Source organism: Centruroides vittatus, unplaced genomic scaffold (genome assembly GCF_030686945.1).
Source record: "Centruroides vittatus isolate TY-2023 unplaced genomic scaffold, ASM3068694v2 contig_658, whole genome shotgun sequence".
Taxonomy (NCBI): Eukaryota; Metazoa; Arthropoda; class Arachnida; order Scorpiones; family Buthidae; genus Centruroides; species Centruroides vittatus.
The window spans coordinates 421,855-444,209 of NW_027122410.1; the positions used below are offsets into that span (position 1 = coordinate 421,855).

At 27.7% G+C, this 22,355-nt stretch overlaps 1 protein-coding gene across 17 annotated transcripts in view; it reads left to right on the plus strand.

The window, feature by feature from the left end:
• The window catches only part of LOC136980013 (protein turtle-like), a 339,436-nt gene that overhangs the window by 148,226 nt on the left and 168,855 nt on the right, over positions 1-22,355 (plus strand). For all 17 annotated transcript variants that reach the window (XM_067276045.1, XM_067276040.1, XM_067276043.1 and 14 more), the window contains 2 exons: positions 11,236-11,389; positions 11,518-11,805. In XM_067276045.1, the coding sequence (XP_067132146.1) occupies positions 11,236-11,389; positions 11,518-11,805 (442 nt within the window). The remainder of the gene's footprint in view (positions 1-11,235; positions 11,390-11,517; positions 11,806-22,355) is intronic.

Below are 22,355 nucleotides of genomic sequence, written 5' to 3' on the forward strand. Positions count from 1 at the left end.
TTAAAAATATACTCTAAATTCGGAAGATTTAGTGCGTCAACAATAGCGTATTTAAAAAGCACAATACGAATCACAAAATGTTATTAAATGTTACGATAAGTTGGAAAATTTTTAAGATTTTACTTGCAAGGTTTGTGATGTGTTATATTATTGTTGTTGTTATAATTTAATATACCGTATTTTCCGGCGTATAAGATGACCTTTTAACCCAGGAAAATCTTCTCAAAAGTTGGGGGTCGTCTTATATGCCGGAAAATACGGTACATACGATTTAAAGTTAGACTAAGATATTTATTCAGTGGGTTTATCTGTAATAGTATTAAAGTATCTGCAGTTGATAAAAGTTTTTAACAATTAACAAAATATGACATTTAAAAACACTAAAAAAAATTGATTTCGGAAGTGTTTATATAAAGAAATCAATTTTATAAATTCTGTAATGTTATTTAATCAATAATTTTACAAATAAATATTACATTTTTTAAGTATAGTTTCGATCCGTTTTATTTTTCTGAATTTATTATTTGGAATTATTGAATTTTTTTTTTTTGAAGATATTGTTTGTACAAATAGACTGTTTGAAATTTCTAAGAAATTGCACGAATAGATAAGAAATGAATCAATAATAAAAGCAAAATATACATTATTTTTTGTATTTGATTTCCAGATAAATTACAAGAAGAATAAATTTATTTTTTATGAAATGGTATAGAACACAATTTGAACTTTATTATGTTTTTTTATGAAATTAGTTATAATATAATTAATGAGTATTACTTTAATAGAATGAAAAAAACTGAAAAATAATACAGAAAATAAACTTACTTATTACATTTTCAAGTTTATGGTATTCCATTAAAGCAGCATTTTTTAAATTATATATCTATGGTGTAAGAAATAAATGTTTTAATTAAAATGCTTTATTATATTTTTCTGAAATTAAAATTTTTCATATTTATAACATGCATCACGTAATTATATATTTTTGAATTATATACAAGTAGGCCTCCTACGACGTGTTTTCACTCCAACGCGGTTGGAAAAACGCGGAAATTTTCTTACAACACGGTATTTTTACAACGCGGTTTAGGGTATTTAGAAACGAATTATCTTTTACATAACAGAAAAAGTGCAACAGATCACATAAGTGCAGTGGAACTTGATGAAACAAGCTCAGATCTTGAAATAAGGCCGTTCAAACATTCTCGAACAGCTATAATAAGAGACGTTGAGGACTGAATATGTGAGCATAACATTATGTTTCTTTTTGATTTTGACTTGAAATCATAATCTTTTCAGTTTTTATATGATGTTGAATTTTATTTAAGCTTTTTATGTACATAAATTTAAAAAATGATGAAAATGTTACACCATAAAAGGCAGTTTTTCTCTTTTTAGAACTGAATTCCAGTTTTTGTATTAAGTTGGTGTCTCCTATTTCGCGATTTCCCACAACGCGATATTTTCAAGGAACATATCTACCGCATTGTAGGGGGCCTACCTGTATATATATATATATATATATATATAAATGTCTTAGAAAAATCAATAATCAATTTTTCTAATAAGTGTAGGAATTTAATTTTTAAACTTTCTAATTACAATGTCATATATACAGGGTGCTCATAAATTATGTAGACAAACTTAGAGGAATGGTAGAGGAAGTAATTAAAAGCAATTTTGATTTTATAAATGAGTCCAATCTGCATTACCTTACAAGATAAAAAAATCAAATTTAACTGAAAGTATGCCGCTTTTACAGCTCAACTATTTTGCTGTGAAGCCAAACTTGTAACAATCTTAAGTTCCTATTTGTCTTTCCTTTGTAAATATCAAATGATATCACTCAAGTAATTGTCATTAGACTATGCAAATATGACAATTTCTGTAAAATCGGAAAGATTACTAGCATTTTATTAAATATGGAGCGATTCAGTTAAGCTTATTGATATGCATTTCTCTTACTGTAGTTCTAATGAGAATAGTAGGGAAACACAGTAAGTCTAGTGTCAATTATCTTATAACCAAAGATATCCTTATTATTTAGTCTTTACGTCACTCATCATCAATTGCAAGAATATGGTTCATTCATAGATAGTAGAGTGAATACTGAATAGACAATAGTTAGTTTACACACCGCAACTTGAAGAAGTATTGTAATGATGAAAATGATTTTTTTATTAGCACCAGAGCAATTGCTAATGTACTACATGTAAATTGAGGCGTAGTTAGGAATTTTTATCCATGTTATTTTATAAATATACAAGCACTTCATCCTGATGACTATCCTGCATGAATTGAATTATCTTATTGATTTTTTTGCTTAAGCAGACAACATCCAGAATTTCTCAAAACTTTGATGTTTAGTGACGAAGACTCTTTTACTCAAGAGGGAGTTTATAGTGCAAAAAACAGCTATAACAATCCACAAGTAACATTTAGCTTTATTAGGTTTTGCAGTCAACAATGTAGACTAACATTCCAGATGATTTTTTGACTGAACCCTACCTGTTACCTTCTTGGCTGCATGCAGATACTTATTTCTATTGATATTTTACTCAAGGATTGTTACCAGAACTACTTGAAAATATAGATTCCTGTAGATTTAAGGAGATGTGTTTTTAGCATGATGAGGGCTCTGGTTCATTTGGCAAAACTAGCTTGGGAGCATCTTACATTTCGATGTTGTTGTATTGGAAGAGATGGCCTTGTAAATTGGTCAGCTAATTCTCCAGATCTGTAGCCATTAGACTTTTTTCTGTGTGGCCACACGAAATCCTTGATTTATACAATACCAGTTATTTCTGTGCACAGTCTGGTTGGTAGCATTGTCACATCAGCACTGATTCAACAGCAATTGTACATTTTTGAACATATATAAGTGTCTGTTAAATTGTTATTGGCTGTGTCAAAATATAGGGTCATCCAAAAAGAATTCTACTATTTTAAATTATTGTAATTATGTTAATTATTATCTAAGAATGTTTTAATGTATGTTAGAATGTTAGAAAACTATCCATGTTTCACATTTTCCCATCACAGTTTCTCAGTGCATGCACCTTATGTCACATGGCACACATCTGACTGATACTTAAATATTTCCTACACTCACTACAGCATATATGTTGTCATTCCTTCCGTAGCAATCACAATTTTACAGCTCCTGCAGGTTACTTATATTGCGCAATGATGAGTGATTCTGACTTTACAAACTGAATAACACAAAACACCTTCTCTATTGCAGAGATGCTATTTTTGTTTATGGAACTTCTTAGAAGTAGTAGACATTTGAATGCAGATGAGAGATGAAACTTGGCCAGTTACTCTATTGATCAATATACATCAAATACTTCTCAGATAATAATTAATATAAATACTGTAATTTAATAAAATTCCAAAAATTAACATTCTTTTTGGAAGATCATGTATTACTGATAAAATGTTGAGCATACTATCACAATACTTGTAGATGTTAAAATTTGATTATACAGTGGGTGATCGGTTAATGAACACTTTCGTGAAAGATTTTTATGTTCAGATAATAAACACCTCACAGAACAAACACAAGAAGAAGCAACATAAAATAATGAATATCATTTGGTCTTCCCTTGTTTTCAGGCAACAATTCAAAGCTTTTCAGAGCACAGGCGATGTCAACATTGACGCTCAATTCAGTATTTACTGATCAGACAGTATTCCTCCAAACATTGAAACTCTCTCTGCAAGTCTAGCCTTTTATTTTTCTGACAGAAACAGTTTTTTATAGTATTTGCAAGACTGTCAGGCAGGCACTCGTTAAGTTTTGCACAAGTTTTTATTTTCAAAAGGTAAGAGTATAATAGCAAAGGTAGAGAGTGGGCAGAAGATGTCTGATGTGTGCTGGGCAGTACGGTTTGAACAGGTCTACAGTAGGCTGCAGTTCAATCTTATCTAAGAAAGATACAGTACAATCAAGAAGACTGAAGCAGCTAAAGGATTAACAAAAGTCACATCTGAGAAATAAAGAACATTGAAGACCTCATAATGGAACCTGAAACGAATCTGACGACAGAAGAATGCCAAGAAACTTGGCAAGATATGTTTTCTTCTGAAAAAGACGATTAATACTGATATCTGCTATTAAACATCTTTTGACGAAGTGGTAGGATGTCAGAACAATGGTCTTAGAATGGCATCCAAACCAGTTGAGGTTAATAGGCTCGGGGATCTCTACAATTACAATGCTATTAATTACTTTCGAAAAATTCTGAAGAAGAGAGAAAAGCAATCAACATTGGACAGATTCTTTGATCCCCACAAATGGAAAAAACATGACTAATAAAAATGCAAGACTGCATATATATGTATTTTTATTATTACATATAAATAAACATAGTAAGAAAGTATATATTATTTATTTTTTTGGGTCTCCAGAATGAATTAATTAAATTTCCATAAAAACCTATGGTAAATCGATAATCGGTTAACGAACAATTCAGATAGCGAACAAAGTCTTGGAATGGATTATGTTCGTTAACCGAACACCCACTGTATATGAGAAGAATATTATGAACTGATTCCATACTAAAATATTTAATTAATAATTAAAATAGATTTTTAATGTTTTTTTGTATTTGTTACCAAAAAATCTAATGATTTCATAAACTATCAAATTCAAATAAAATATAGATTTAGTAACATTAAGTGAGTTCAAATTTTGTCAAAAATATTAAAATATTTTTATAGGACCTAACAAATGTAATTTTTTCTCTCTTATGTAATTTTGTGAAATGTTATATTTTATATTTTTACAATAAATAATCTGAATGCAAATTAATTTAAATATATACTACTTATTATTGTTATGTAATTACAATGATGTTAACATAATTAACATAAGTACTGTATAAATATAAGATTATACATCTATCTATGATATATACTAGAATATTCATCTAATATTAACTTTAAATAAAAATAAGTGTTTAAAAAATGTATTATTTACTTTGATCCGAACATCAAACTTTAAAATGTCTGAATATAGAACGACACGTATAAAAAATTCTTTCCTTATTGCATATATTGACTGTAGATAATGCAATAAAAGTAATGATGATAAATTGTGATAGAATATTGGTGATGGATTAGCAAAGAAATAATCTTAAAACAGCAAAGGGGAATTATTCATTCATCATGATTCATTAACATCTTGCCAAATTTCTTTTCACTGATCTTTTTTGTTACATCATAAGTATTGCCGACTGTCAAATATATACGTATTCTAGCCGTACGACCCACCAACCGAACAGTAATAGCTTCATATATACTGCTAGCTGTACATGTTGCAACTAATACGTTAAAAAATAGTAAATCAATAAAAAAGGTAGTAGAATCAATGTAGAAGATGTAATATGCTATCCACCAGTCGGAAATGAATAATTGAAAGAATTGAAAGGTGCCAAAGATGTAATATGAAAATATAGGGAAAAAATATAATGAAATATATGCCATAAATTATACATGATGAGAAGATTATGCGATGAATATATTCAAAATATATTACAACAAAACTGCATAAGAAAAAAAAATGTGATATAGTCACATAATATATAAAAAGTTGAGAAAATTTAACATTACTTAAATTTTTTTCATTGATTATATTTTATAACGTACATAATTTGAAAACAAACATAAAAATAATTAGTTTTCTCATTACGTCCTTCACATATTATAGAAACATTTACCGTATTTTACGGACTATAAGATGCACTTCTTTCTTTGAAAAATTGCCTTCAAAATTCAGATGCGTCTTATAGTCCGTAGTGTTTTATAGGTATTTTTTTAAAAAATTGCTTAAAAATTAAGGTGCGTCTTATAGTCCGTAAAATACGGTAAACACTAGAAAAGTTAACCTTTTTCTAAGCTTATCCTTGCCTAAACCTATATAAAATTGCTTTTAAAATTTCTCTGGTATCAAGAACTTTTAAACATTATGTAACAATAAAAATCCTCCATTTATTTGTTTATTTATCTTCGAATTATATTTTTATCCTAGATTTTTAATTATTATGAATATATTTTAGTAAAATGTTTTATAATTTATTAGAAGCAGCATAATATGCTCAAAGTAATTCACGTATTTTTAATGATATTAACATTTTATTTTGAAAAGAACAAAACGATATTATATCTACACTTTTTCTGATTAATAATGAATTCAAAAAAGATTTTAATACATTTTTATAATTACAATTAAACTTAATTATTTCAATAAAGCATCTTTAAAATTTACTATATTTTTCTATCTTAAAATAATAAATTTCTTCTAATTAAAGGTTTTTTTTTATATTAATTATATTTTATTAAATTAAAATAAATTTTCTTTTTATAATAAACTTTTATTAAGTTTTAAAAATTTATGAAGAGTTTATATTATGTTTTAAGCATGAAAAATTTCTAATTTTATTTCAAGTTTCTATAGGCTTTTAATTATTTTTAATGTTCTAAAATGCATTAAAATTTTCAAATTATTTTCTAAACTTTTATTTTATATTATACGCGTATAATTATTCTCGGAATAAAATTTCATTAATTTCATATTATATAATTCAATTTTTTACCGTAGGTTTAAAACGCGACAGAATTATATAAATTTCCAAAATAAATAATTTAGTTAATCGTAAAGATTTTATGTTGAAAAGGTGCTCTTTGTCGCATCTTAAAAGTCAAATATTCATGAGTAATTGCTAAGAAAAGGTAAAAATAAATTTCTTGGAAAAATTAAAAGATTAAAATTTAAAACAAATAAAATTTTAACGTTTTTATGTTTTACCGAACTGCGGGAAAATGAATACATTTTATTTATTTATTGCATTACACACAATCAAATTTAACATTGTGAATAGAATTTTGACTAAGTGCTGTGAAAATTTTTAATGTTTTGACTCCAATTATAAAAGCAATTTTATCTCTTAATTTATAAAACCTATAATTTATTGAAAATGTATTTTTTTTTTTCGATAGATGGTGTTTAGTTTTATCAAAAAGTTTTTAATATCTAAAGAAATTTATTATTTAAATTATTACGATATACAATATATATCATTCCTGACCGACTTTTGATCGGGTGCGATCTACTTTCCCGAGTCAAAAGTACTAATGATCTTTTACTACGTTTTATTCTCTTGTAGAAGCAATTTTATAATAACCCACTCTTATAAAATTATGTGCAAAACGTATTTATTTTTATTTCTTGCACAGTAATTGACATTTCAGATGATTTCAGTTTAGTAAAGACAATATAAACAGCAATATTTATTTTTCGTTGCAACAGAAATGAATTTTATTTATCTTTTTGCAAATTAACATTTGCTTCTTTTTACCACACTTGTTTTTTTTTCACCTAACTGAAAATGTTTAGAGCACAACTTCTATTTCTAAAATAACAACATAATCTCTCTACAGTCATTGAAGTAAATGGTACATTTCATTTTGTATGAGCACACGTTCTTATTCACTATGCCACAATCGGAAACAAAGATGGCTACATATTATCGTGCTGATCACATAATTATCAACCTCATAGCAATATTTAAAAGATTTTGCTGTGGAAAATATGAAATTAATATTTGTATTAAATTTACAAATGTTTTTTACATTTTAATGCTCCATATTATCTGTAATTATCCAAAAATGATGCAGTTGTCAATCAGTTAATCATAATAAACTTGTTGGCCATGCCTGATATATAATTGTATTATTATTCTAATTATAAATGTTTCTAAATGTTTTTGACTGTATGTAAATGAATTTCATGAATAGTACATCATTTTATTGTTTACAATAAAATGAAACCTCGTTATATTATAAACAATTAAAGATCAAACTTAAAATAAATTTTTAGATAATAATAATACAATACAGAAAAGTGTGTAGTGTATAGTATGTGCCATACTTAAAAATACAGTAAATCGTCTCTCGATACAAGCTTTTTCAATAGAACAATTCTGGATTTTGTTCTGTTGATGAAGCTTGTGTGTAGTGTATTTTTCAGATTATAAGATGCTATGATATTGAACATGCACCTTAATTTTGGAATGATAAATTTAAGAAAAGAAAACTTTAAAAAACATTTATTTAATAGAGTCAATCTATTCGTCTAAGTTTCATTGTCCAATTATACGAGTTTTTTCCAAATGTGGCTTCTTAGGTGGAATTTAACCAAAGGTGGTGTTTTGTTTTATCAGATTCTTGTAATAAAATCTCCTACTTTCATCATTGATTGATAATCATTTCGTAGGTAGCGGTCCAAAATTTCATTCTGCTGCTTTATTCTCGTGTTCTTTGGCATATTGTATTTTTTTTTTTTTTAGCTTAAACTCAATAGTATTATTTTTCCTTCTTATTTCATTAATTATATTTTGTTGCTTACTGATTTCTTGGGTTTGCACATATACTATATTGCCATTTTTGGCTTCTAAGGCATGAAAATTTTTAAGATATAAAATAAACTGTTTTTTTTTATAAATAAGCAACAAATATAATGTGTTATGTATTGGGTGTTCACTTAAACATCTATCCAGGAACAAAAGAGTTTTTTCTAGTATTGGTTAAGCTAGATTAGGTTAGGTTGTGAATTGCAGCAGACACAAATGCACAACCTAACCTAATTATGTAAAGCTTTTAGCCCTTATAATTACACTTCACAAAATATATAAAAAATATATAAATATCTGTCATGAGGGCTTATCACATGGGAATATGGGGCAAGAAGCTTTTTAGTCTTGTATTCATTAATGACGCTATGAATAATGACTGATATTTGAACGTCCTGAACACAATGGTGGATGAATTGCTTGATGACTTGCTGCTTGTAACTAAAGCAGGTTTGGTCCTACCACAATGGCATACTAGCTTATTTTCAGACATACATAGGTCGGTGGCTCACAAAGCAGTTTGTAAACCATTGTATAAGACAGCACAGCTCTGTTCTATGGCCACCACATTTCCCAGACCAGTGGTGCAACCAAAAATTTCAAATAGGAAGCAAAAAGTTTTGCTGCTTTTTATTATAAAATTTATAATAATAATTACATTTTTATAATGCTATTTAAGCATTATAAATGAGTAAGCAAGCATGAACTATTTTTTCTTTAATTCTTTTTTTTTAATTTTCTATAGTGGATGATCACCCCTTTGCCCCTCCTTTTATTAGTAATTATTAGCTCAACCTCTTTTCCCATCTTTGATTGCACCACTGTTCCAGACTGACCTCTTTAAATTTTTTCCTATGGGGGTCATCTAAGAGCATTGGTATATGCTGCATAGCCAGCAGCACCAACATTATTGGTAAACAGGAGAGACTCATACAAGAGGTACTGTATGTGAACAATGACACCAGGGCCGTATTCTGGTCACTGTCTCTGGTCTCTTGTCTCTCACAAGCTGGTCGCTGATTGGCTAATCATTCAGATTAGCCAATCAGCGACTGGCTTGTGAGAGACGGTGACCAGAATATGGCCCAGGTATGCCACATAACACCCATAATTTCATGCTTGTTCATATACATCTCTGTATTGCCACCAAAGGCAGTCATTTTGAACGTGTTCTCTTTTTTTTGTATCAATTTCTGCAATGTTGTTTTTATCCTCTACAGTCAGAGATTATTTTATCTTAAATTGAGTCCCTTTGGTTATTTTTGTATTGGAACAAGCATGCACCACCTGCATACACTTGTGCAATGATGGAAAGATCTCTTTTGCCCCTGGATAGCTATTTAAGTGAACCTAGTGTATTTGCAATTATATCATAAATGCTTGAAAACTCAGTTAAAATCAAATTGAAAGATATCAGTTATTTTATTTGATTTATCCAGTTTATGACATTGTTTGTTGTCAGATGGATTAAGATTTTAGTATATTTATTAAAAATTAATTACAGTAGAGCATCGATTATCCGACTCAATTGGGGACAGGGGTTGGTCGGATAACTGAAAAGTCGGATAACCGAAAAGTATGAAAGAATACATTATTAGTATAGTGTATTAGGCCTGGTTTAAATACTAGCCTCCCTTTCACGGTCGAGCCAGTGCTGCCAGCTAAAACATGCAAAAATTTAACAAAAATAATATTAAAGTAGCCAAGACATAACCAAATATTGTAGCGCCACATCACTAGCGGACATTTGAATTTGCCGACTAGAACGCGGTCGGTTAATCGGGGGTCGGATAATCGATGCTCTACTGTAATGATTTAATAAGAATTCACAAAATGTTTTTTTATGAAAACAAAACTAAAATTATCATACTTCCTTCGAAGGGGTTAGCTAATAATTACTGATAAATTTTTGAAACTTCTTCGCTTCCTTATCAGATCATTGATATGAATTTTTACCATTCTAATCCTATCAGTTTGAAATAGATCAGTGTTTCTCAATGTGGGCGATTTTTCCATGTTGGGGCGATTAGTAACAATTTATATTTTGGGGGGCAAAAACATTTTTGGGTGATATAGTAAAACATTATATTAAGAATAATTAGATATTTTATTCGTTATATCATACAATAATTAAACAAATAACATTATACTAGTCACTAGTCTATTTAGTGAGGGCTGAGGCTAAAGCCCAACAAAATTTTTTTTGAAGTCAAGGAGGCGATACTACGTAATGGTTTTATTGAAGGGGGTGACGATTCGTTAGAGGTTGAGAAACGCTGAAATAGATCATGCTTCAGAACAAATTGCTACATAAAGTTGTTTTCATATTTGTTTTATTATCTGAAGGTAAACAAGTTACTAAAAATCATGACATTTAAGTAATCTTTATTGCATGAACTATTCTGTATAATTAAATGTTTACGATTGTATATAAAAAGTTTCATTAGAAAAATAAATAAAATATAGTTGTATATCAAATATACATTTATAAAAACTTTTTTTAAATTATAACTTTATAGTTTAATAAGTAAGCTTGATAGAAACTATTTTACATTTAGTATTTTCTTGAATCAAATCAACATACAAGAAAGAAAATTATTTAATACATAAATAATAAAATAATAAAAATAATAAAATATATTAACTTTTGTATCTTATGTGTTTATTTGATTCATATTAAACATTTCTGAATTATTTATGTATATATGAGTTGAAATTTTTATTAACTAATTGAAAAATAAATATGAAAATTTTTTCCTTCTTAAATATAACTTGTACAGAATTTAATTATAAATATTATATATATATTTTTTTATCATAGGATAATTTACCAATAGAAGAAAGTAATAATATGCAGATATTACCCACTGAGCTTCAGATTACCAATTTACAACAGACTGATATAGGAGATTATTTATGTATGGCAAGAAATAGAGAAGGAAGTGTTTCTGCAATATCTAAAGTCATTGTAGCAGGTTGTAAATTTTCATTTACACTTTGGTGATTACAGTTATTGAAATTTTTCATCGTAACATATATTGTTTTGCTACGAATATTTGAATAAATGAATCAGAACATTTTAAAATAATTTCTTTAATTTTAGGACCGGCTGTAATAACTACACCACCGAGAAATATTACTAAATTAGAAGGAGAAAAAGCTGAATTTATTTGTGAAGCCAAAGCTCTTCCTACAAATGTTACTCATAAATGGTTTCATAACGGAGTAGAAATCTCCCAGTTGTCGTGGTTAGAAACTCGTACCCTCGTTCGTCGTGACGGCACTCTGTTTGTAAATCCTACGTCGGCCGAAGACACAGGAAAATATACTTGCGAAGTATCAAATGGAATTGGTACTCCTGACACTGCTTCTGCTTATTTAAGTGTAGAATGTACGTACATATTCAGTTTAATATTTTACAAAATATACATTTTAAAATATAATTTTTTAAGTTTTATTATTTGTTGTTACAATTATTATTATATCTATAAACTGTTTTTTAATATTTAACAATTAGAGATATTCTATATGTTTTAATTTAAATTTAAATTTCTGATATGCATATAGTATTTTCATTTTAAAAAATTTGTTACAGTATAAATAGAAAAACTTAAAAATACAGTAAAATATAAATTTTTTCTCTTTAGAATTATAAATAATTATAACATCAAGAATAACAATATATTTAGTTTTGTGATCTTTTAAAATTCGCATATTTCAGACTGAATTTTCAATTATAAAAATTTCTTTTTACATTACTATTTATTGAATTTATAAATGCAAATAATCCAAAATAATAAGAATAATAAATGCAAATTCGTATGAAAAGTATCTCAATATTTTTGATACTTTGTTATATTTGTTTTTATATTTATATTATCAATATACTTTTATTTCTTGTAATGATATTTTGTAGCAAACATTTTATTTCAAAATTGAGTGCTGTACAATAAAGTAATTCAAGTAATTTGAATATTCTCTAGACATTAAAAACAAAATTTTTTTGAAATTATATTAAAAATTTGTTTGTTTACAGTTTAATAAGTACAAAAATGTAGAAAATATAGTTTATATAAAAACATTTTGAATTCATTTTACGTGAATAATAATATGAAAAAATATAAATTTAATCAAATGAAATATATAGGAAATTATTTATATATCTAAATTTGATCTTTATATTTGATTAAAACATACCGTATATTTCTGCAGATAAGACGAGGTATAGATTTTCGTCAAAGTTTTACAGTTTTAGCATATATCTGTCCTGTAAGACGACCCCCAAACTATCAACGGCCTATGAATTTATGAGTTTAGATTGGCAATCATCATCTGGATAATAATACTGTATAGTGTATACAGAATTATGTACTATTCGTAATTTTTTGAATGAACAAATTTTATTTTCTGCCTTGCTATTGTTGCAAACGTTCGCACTGATTTGGGCATTTGGGTAATGACCTTGACTATTCGCAAAAATGTCGTATGGCTATTCTATTTTGTGGACATACCCCACTCTCTACTAGTAAATAATTACGATTTGTCCGTTTTTTTATAATTAGATTGAAATTTATATAAATTAAAACAGTTTTTTTGTATCTGTCCTATAAGATGACCCCGGATTTTGAGGGCTTTTTTTTATGATTCGATTATCGTCTTATCTGCGGAAATATACGGTATATGTAATCAAAAAACAAACAAAATATTAACTTTATACATAAATACAAATATTTAATAAATATATCAATATAACTATGATATAAATATATCATAATTCTCTACATGCAAGCTTAAAGTATGGCTAGAACTTCATTGGAAAGATATTTTCTAAATGATATACAAATAATCAGTATTGTATTAAATATAAAAATTTTAATTTTATTTTTAATGTTAAATTTTAATTTTACAATAAAAAACCAACTTGAAACATTATAAACATCAGATTTATAAAAGTAACAACTTTTCAATATAAAATACAGTACTGCCTTCTAGTTTGAATTTAATTCATTCCAGGAGGCTGTTCGAATTCTGAATTGTTTAAAGTCTAAAGCAATTTTTCCCATAATAAATAATGGAAAGCCAATTCATCCCTAAACAATACCTATTTTAATAAACTTAAGACAGCAAATACACATAATTTAAGGTAAAAATAACACAATCAAATTCCCTAATAATAAATTAAAACATACATACATACATACATTCGTGCCTTTTCCCTTTTGGGTTGGAAGTGAATGAGCTGCCTCCACACTGCGTGATCCAAACATACTTCTTTCACTTCTTCCACACTCATTGAGGCCTTACGTACGCAGGTATGCCGACTACGTCCATGCATACTCACGATAAATTAAAACATAAAAACAATAAATAAAATATGTAAATATTGTATAATAAAATGAAAATTGCATTAAAGTAGAAAAACAACTTTAAAACTCAACGTTTTCATTGGTTGTATCATTAAAGATATTCCTTTAAAAAAATGCCAATTTTTTAAAATTTTAGATATTGTTCTTTAATGGCTGTATTCTTGAAAAACTAATGTTAAAATCAGCAAAAGTATACGAATTTTAAACTTATTTCATTAATTTTTTCTAGCATCTAAACCTTGGGTTATATAATATTACTATACTAGGTTAATAAACATTTATATCAAGTTTGTTTATAACTTATTCAGGAAATATTCAATAAACAAATTTAGAAAATGAATTTGTTTATTGACAGGAAATGAAATTAGCATAATATTTATGCATGTTCTGTTTTGACATTCTGATTATTTTTAATGGTTCATACATATTATATTTCATTTTGAAAAGTGTTGCATTTTTTAAACACTTGAAGAAGCATTTAATATTTAAAGTTCTTCAACATGTTAACTTTTCTACATTTAACATATAAAATTTGCACTTATCAAGAATTCAATTAACACAAGATTGCGGACTGCATACATTTATTTTATACTGCCTGAATATAAATCTTTGATCAATTAGAACTATACTGATAGTTGAAATTGTAATATTTTTTATAAAGAATTTGTTTTCATCCAATTTAATTACTTATTATTTATATTATAAATTAATTTCAATAGTTATTATGAAAGATTGGTCACATTTTCACTAATATCTTTTTAGTGAAAATAATATCATATGGATAAACAGTTTTGTGTTTTGAAATATCTGAAAGAAAGTATATTTTCATACGAAAAAATTATTATTACACAGGCGTTAGATTACAAACAAATGTCGCTATATTCACAAGCGCTTTTGACAAGATTATTTTCGTTTTCGTCAGGTTGATACAGATGGTACAGGTTGATATGGTTTAAGACATCATATTTAGCTCCACATTTCGGCGACTTATAGCACATGCGCATTACATCCACACGTGTTTTATTTAAATTTTTGTACGTTCCGTTCCGTCTTTGAGTCTATTCCAAAGCGTTAATATTGTTGAAATTATTCGATATTTGTATTTGAAAAAGGATATTAACCATCTGTATTGACCTGACGAAGACGAAAATAATCTCGTCGAAAGCGCTTGTGAATATAGCGACATTTGTTTGTAATCTAACGCCTGTATAACAATAATTTTTTCGTATTAAATGATCGGCATGTTGTCCAATCCTGGTTTACAGTATATTTTCAATAATGCTGAATTCATATTAATCCTAAAATAAAAAAAAAATTACAAGAAAACTAGTTTAATACAAATGATGTTTCCTCAGCTTCTTGTCACTGTGAATTTTTATTTGAAAAGATCCCTCTGCATCTTTCATACATATGTATGTGGCATTTTGTTCTGGCAGACTTGTTCGTCTTGATTCATCCTGTTTTGAGTGTAAGTGATGTACACCAATTTTTCTTTAGAAATCTGTTATCATTTTTCAGTGATATTTCTTTAAATTCACAACAAACTTATTTTTAACTTCATAATTAAAAAAATAACTGAACTGAAAATATATAACAATAGTAAAACAATAAATGATTGCCGGATTAGATCAGACTATATTACTGCTACTGTTAATAATTAAATGTTAATATAGTACAATCTAATCCAGCAATTCGTCGGCTTTAATATAAGTAGGAGTAAGATAGCATGATATCTGTTATCATTTTTCAGTGACCAAATTCCTAAAACAACTTATTATGGTATGCACAATAGCCATTTTAGATATTTTAAGCTTTCATCTCATTTACTCAATCTACAATCAATATAAATATAAATTTGCATTTATATCAAAGTTAGAAGCTTTCAAATCAAATATCTAAATGTTTTTGAATAAACAAAAATTAGTTTGATTATAAAAAATTTTAGATTTAGATTATAGATAATAAATTTTTAGATTAAATTACTAAATTAATTTTTATTAATGCTATTGATATTATCCTTATTAAAATGCTTTTCTTGTCTAAGATAAATTTTGTCAAAATAATAATAAAATTTATAAGTGCTTTTTATTTAATATTAATATAAACAGCATTGCTACACCCAATATATTATAAGCTAGACACCAACCAAATGCCGAAATTCTATTGGGAAATTCTAAACCCGATAGAATTTTGCATTTGGTTGGTGTCTAGCTTAATATTAATATAGTTCAAAACAGTTTTCTTCATTCTTTAATCATTAAATCAAATTTTTCTTTATGATTTCTTAACTTTATGTTTATTGTTTTATATTTATAATTATAAAAGTAACGATAATATAACAATAGTAAAACAATAAAGCCAAATGATTGCTGGATTAGATCATGCTATCTTACTCCTACTTATATTAAAGCCGACGAATTGCTGGATTAGATTGTACTATATTAACATTTAATTATTAACAGTAGCAGTAATATAGTCTGATCTAATCCGGCAATCATTTATTGTTTTACTATTGTTATATATTTTCAGTTCAGTTATTTTTTTAATTATGAAGTTAAAAATAAGTTTGTTGTGAATTTAAAGAAATATCAAAAAATTATTTCATCCAGTCAAAAATATCCTTGTAAGTTTACCATATTTAATTTTTAAGGCATCACAACTAATTGCAATACAATGCAATTGGTTATTCAAACAGTTGCATTGTTTGAACATGCATAAATATGATAAAAATAGCTAATTACATGACTGTTTTTTACATTTGCCTCAAAAAATAATATTGTTTTATGGCCTAATATGTGGTTATTTCAATACCATTGTTCAATTATCTCTATATTGATTAAAATACCATGAATAGGTTATAGAATATTGTAACTGGGGGACGTTCAAGTGTATTAATTAAAGATGATGATGATTTATATCTGTATGATAATTCTGTTCAATTTATGAGTTAACTATTGATTAAATGACAGATACATTACACCTTAATGACAATTAACTATAAATCATAATTCTACAATTCAAAGCAATCTGAAATTCTATAAAGTATTATTTCTGCGACTAGAAAAATATGTCAGAAAAATAGAATTCAAAAGTTGTTCATTTCCAACTGTTTTCTGTCACTGCTGTGAATAAAATGATACTTTTCTTTTGGCATTGTTATCAGTATAGCATTGGATTCATCACAGTGAATTTAATAACAATAAAGTAAGGAATGGAAGGAATATGTGTCACAAAAAAGGATAAGGGTAGAATTATTAGTTGACAAGTTGATGCTCATTATTTCTTAAAATGTGTAGGAGTAATACTAAAGAAAAGGTATCTAGAAAATAATTCTGTAGCAAATAGAACTGAATATAAAGATATTTTCTGAAGCATTCTTAAACTAGCATATGATACTAAATAACACTGACTCCTTTCTTAAAAATGCTTTTATGACACTACATATTTTGTTCATATTATTGAAACCTCTGGCATAGTTACTATATCTGAAGAACATGGATTATCTACTGAATAATCTGAACATTACCTATTTGAGTTGTATCTCGTGAAATTCTTGATTTCAGTGATTTGTCATTGACTGTGAAATAATAGAGAAAATACATTTATAGCTCCCACTTTCATATATAAACTTATAAAATTTCTGGTGATCGGAAAAAAAATAAATGATAAAACATATTAAAGTATAGTGATTGTATTTGGAACTTTAGTATGGTCTGTTTGTATCGTTGTCTACTTGGACTTAGTTTAGTAATAGGACTTATTATACTGATGTGGTTTCCGATTAGCAAATAGGGGAGATCTCAGTCGAAAAGTCAAAACAAAATATCTTTATTTTCACCTGAAAATAAAGATATTTTGTTTAGTAATAAATTGTTCTGTTACTAAACAAGGTCCAAGTAGACAAGGATACAAACAGAAATTGATAAGAGTAAGGACATAGAAGTAAAAAGAATTTAGTAGTCTTTTTATGATATCTGATTAATTATTTTTGATTAAAATCATAAAATCAAGAAGACCATGTTGTAAACAGGATGGCAGCACCCCTTGGGTTAGGTCTGACACCACCTGTGACTTTTCGGTTCACAGAAATCTTTGAACTGCGACAGCAGCTGCATATGTAGGACTTTTATAGAATAAGGGGTGGAGGAGGGAAAGTTAGAGGGGAAGGAAGCCCCCAGAAGTAGGTCATTCAGCAACTCGATTAACAAAAAACAATAAACATTTAATTTCACATAAGCTGGAGATACATGCACCATAAGTATGACATAAGATTTATCTATAGGGGTTACTATATCCTTGCAGACAAATCTAAAATCTATCTTTGCCTAACATTTGCAAGAGAAAGAGAGAGAGAGAGTTCTAACATAAACTTCACGGTCGAAAAATACCTTAGAATTAGTTTCTCTGTAGATATGTTGGATGGAATATCACATAATGTCCTTGATTTGTTGACACCACAGTTCTTAACACAATAATGTCAGTGTTGGTCATGGCTTGAGAGATGAGATTTGGACTGAACTGGACTGGAACTAGTATTGCCAAACTATATGAGATTGGTGTAACTAGACAACCTTTTTGACCTTTTCCTAGTCCTTTTATACCTTTTCATCTTCTCTCTGAGTCAAGATGCTACCCAAAAAGGCAGTGTTGATGGACAACTCCTTTGTCATCCAATCCTATATTTTACTTTCTACTTCCTTGGATCAATCTTTGCTCCGAGAAGAAGAGTAGTTAGAAAGGAAGTGTTATCATGAAGAGAATCTGGTTACTTCCTTGTTGATTTTTCCCAGTTTTGTGCTTTTTATTTTACAAATTAATAAAATTAATATTTTAATTTAACAAACTATAGCTTGGGATCTCACAATATTATGTTATAGTGGCATCATTTAAAATATTTTAGAATCAAAACATTTTTCTTTTTAATGATTCAAACTGGGTATACATAAATAAGCACTACTCAAAACCAATATCCAGCAAGAAACTGCAAAATACTACATAAAAGCAACTGCATAAAAGTATTTATTCTTTGTTTTACATATTATTATGTCAAATATATGAATTTCTTCTGTAAATTAGTCTTGTGTTTGATGTCCAGATGGCTGAAATATCAAAGATATCAGTCTGCCATTTTGAGGACCTGGATTTAATTCTGTATAGGAATCTCGGAAATTTTGATATACGATTTGACCTGGATATGTCAAAACTCATTACTGATGTTGTAGTATAGGCTTGGCTGAACCCACGATAGACAGGAAAGGGCCTTTGACACTATGAACCTGTAGGAAAACATTTAAAAGGGAAAAACTTTTATAGTTTATATTTTTAAATGTAGAATAGTTACGAGATTTGATTACAAAATTTTAACAGTGGTAAAAATAATTTTAGAATATGATATTCTTTATTGGTTGAGAGTTGTTGGACAAAGATAAAGTTGACTATACTTACGTGTTCACTGGACAGTGACTTGGAGACACATGGACGTGGGCCTCCCACACACACACACACACGGCACCTGCATGTAGTGAAGGTAGTGGTGCATCAAACTTTCATATTCTTGAACATGATATTCTCTTACTAATCGCAACTGTTGGGTTGGTGAGAGTCAAACTTTTCAATAATTTTGGATTGTTCAGATGAGTGAAAGCTTTGTATTAGCCAGGTTTATATAAAGAAAAGAAAGTTATACAGGACAACTAGGCATTATATATTTAAAAAAATAAACTTTCTTTTTGTTTTCGGCTGAAAAATTTAGCGGAAAAAACAAAGCTACTTCAGATCAAGTGTGATTCAGATTTTCAAAAGAGTACTATGTATAAAGAATGGAAAATATTAAATGTTAATACTAAAAGTTATAAAATAAAAAATGTAAAAAATAAATTAGTAATATATAATAATATAATACTGAAATAAATTTGAGAAAATTACAATCAAATCAATAGAAGAAATTAAATTCACTTATTATATTATTATGACTATAAAAATATATACATAAATATTTTATTTGAAATTCATATCAATTATTATGTTTACATTAAAGTTTACAGAATTTTATTCAAATTTTATGTACGTTTTATGATCTCTTTATGATTTATCATAAAGAAAAAATGTTATGTGAAAGTATGACAATTATCAAACGTATTTTTTGAATTAAATTTTTTTCATTTTCTAATTGAAAAAATGCAAAATTGGTAAATTAGAAGTGTAAAAAACTACTTTTTGGAGAACTATCCTGAAAAACAGTTTATTCATTAATGCCCAAGTATTTTGTACCAGCCAAGTGCATCTTTAGAGGCCACTCCTAATGGCGATGTTCTCTTTCAAATAAATCATTAAGGAATTTTGTTATTTATACTTTATAACCTTAATGTAATTTTACTGTTTAAATGAACAAACGGTAAAATTATTAGCTATAAAAAAGGAAAATACTTATGTTTTAAAAATAAATCAGAGAGGTGACATTGAAAGATGATTGTTTACCATCATATCTAACACTTCAATTTGATATTGAGAATTAATCATAACTAATAATAATTTGAGTTTATTTAATTACTTAAAATGTCAAATTATTCATAATATTCTAACATTCCTAAATGTAAAAAACTTTATTTTTAGCAGATTGATAATTTGGTTTTGAAATTGCTAAGAGAAAATGCACATTTTTAATAGGAAATAAATTTATACATTTTGTTTGTATATTAAACAAAATGTATAAATCCATATAATTTAAAAATGTTTATGTCAAAATTGCATTGATTTGTAAAAAGTTAACTCAGAGATGCAAACAAGCAATCTTGCAATTATGACGCTGCCAAGCCACAGAATCTTCACTGAAAGATTTTGCAAAGCATGCTCATAAGTCGCTTGGAATTTTTAAATTTTAATTTATTTTGAAAATGTTTGAGAAGTACTCTTTCTCCCTTTGCTCAATAAAAGGTTCATACCAAGGTCTAAGTCTTGATATGAACCTTTTATGGTGTGGATATCGTGATGTGGTCATCACAGTTATCAATGATATTGTTTGTATGACTAATCACACAAACAATATCATTGATAATCGTGATGACCACATCACGATGTTCACTTGTAAGTAAAATTCACAAGAATTCGTTTTTAATATTGCTTTTGATTATTATATTCTGTAAAAATTTTGATAACAGAATAGTTACATTATGAATATTTCAACAAGTAACTCTGTTGAAAAATTCATAATGTATAAAATTATACAGGGCTGACAGAAATATGAAGTCAGGATTTTAATGTAAAGTTAACAACTAATTATATTACAGCAGAAAATAATTGTACTTGTAGCGGATAAATTTTATGTAATCAATTGACAATAGTATTTTTGCCTTCTACATTGACGTAAATGATACATGTTACTGTAAAACCATTGTGCGCTGGACAAAAGTATAAAGTCACACCGTCATAATACAAGCAAACTATACTTAAGATCCTTACAACAGTCAATTTCTGTTTAGGATAAGTAACATACTAAGTTAATACATGGAATTCAACTCGTAACAAGATTATAGTAATTTGAATCCTATCATTGAAAAAGGCTGATTTTCAACTATTTTTTTTATTGTATAGATATTTATTCTACTTTTAAGTCTAAAGAATGTAGTTTGCAAGTCTATCTTCATCATTAAATATACGTTTTGAATTTGAAATTTGTTTCTAACTTAAATTACTTTTGGCAATGAAAATAGTGTATTTTTAAAAATATATGTGATTAAAGATTGTCTTCTTTTATGGATAGTTTTATCAAGTCTTATAATGAAATTGAATAATAGATATTGAAAATATATGTAATTTGAATTAAAATTTAATGTCAAATACAAACACAAAAGTAAATTAGAGTCTTCTTAAAATGTCCTTCTCATGTTGCAGGTACAAGAAATGTTAGAATGCTTTTCCAAGTTACTTGATTAATTTAATGTTTTTGAAAATGTTCCCTGTTTCACATTCCTTGAAATAAAGAATTTGAACATGATTTAAGAAAATAAAACTGTTTAGTTTGAGCTCATTTTACAAGAAAATAAAAATTTAAAAATTGGAAAATAGAAAAATACTTGAACTATAACTAACTGAGAAAGGGTATATGACCCAAAATGTACATATTAGTTTAATAAAATCTCAGTGAGCTTTTCAATTGAAAACTGTAGTGTGATAAGTCTTTAAAATTTATAGAAAATTACATATAAGCTACTGCATTTCCCTGAAAATAAGACCTAGTAAAGGTTTTGCTGAATTGCTAAATATAAGGCCTCCCCGGAAAATAAGACCTAGCAAAGTTTTCGTTTGGAAGCATGCCCACCAAACAGAACACCAGAGCATGCAGCTGTTTCTTTTTAGCCTGCTGCCATTATCCCCTACCTTCACCGTCTGTTGCAGAGCAGCCGCATGTAGGACATGAAGATCGTCACCTACCGCCAACCCCGATGTTCCCTTCTGCGGCCGTCTCTTGTAAATGTGTATGCAAGGCATCAAGAGGCTTGTCGTTTGCCGCCATACCTTACGCCGTCCCTGCTGTGCTGTGGTGAGCTCCCCTGGTGGCCGGAAGCTGCCATACCAT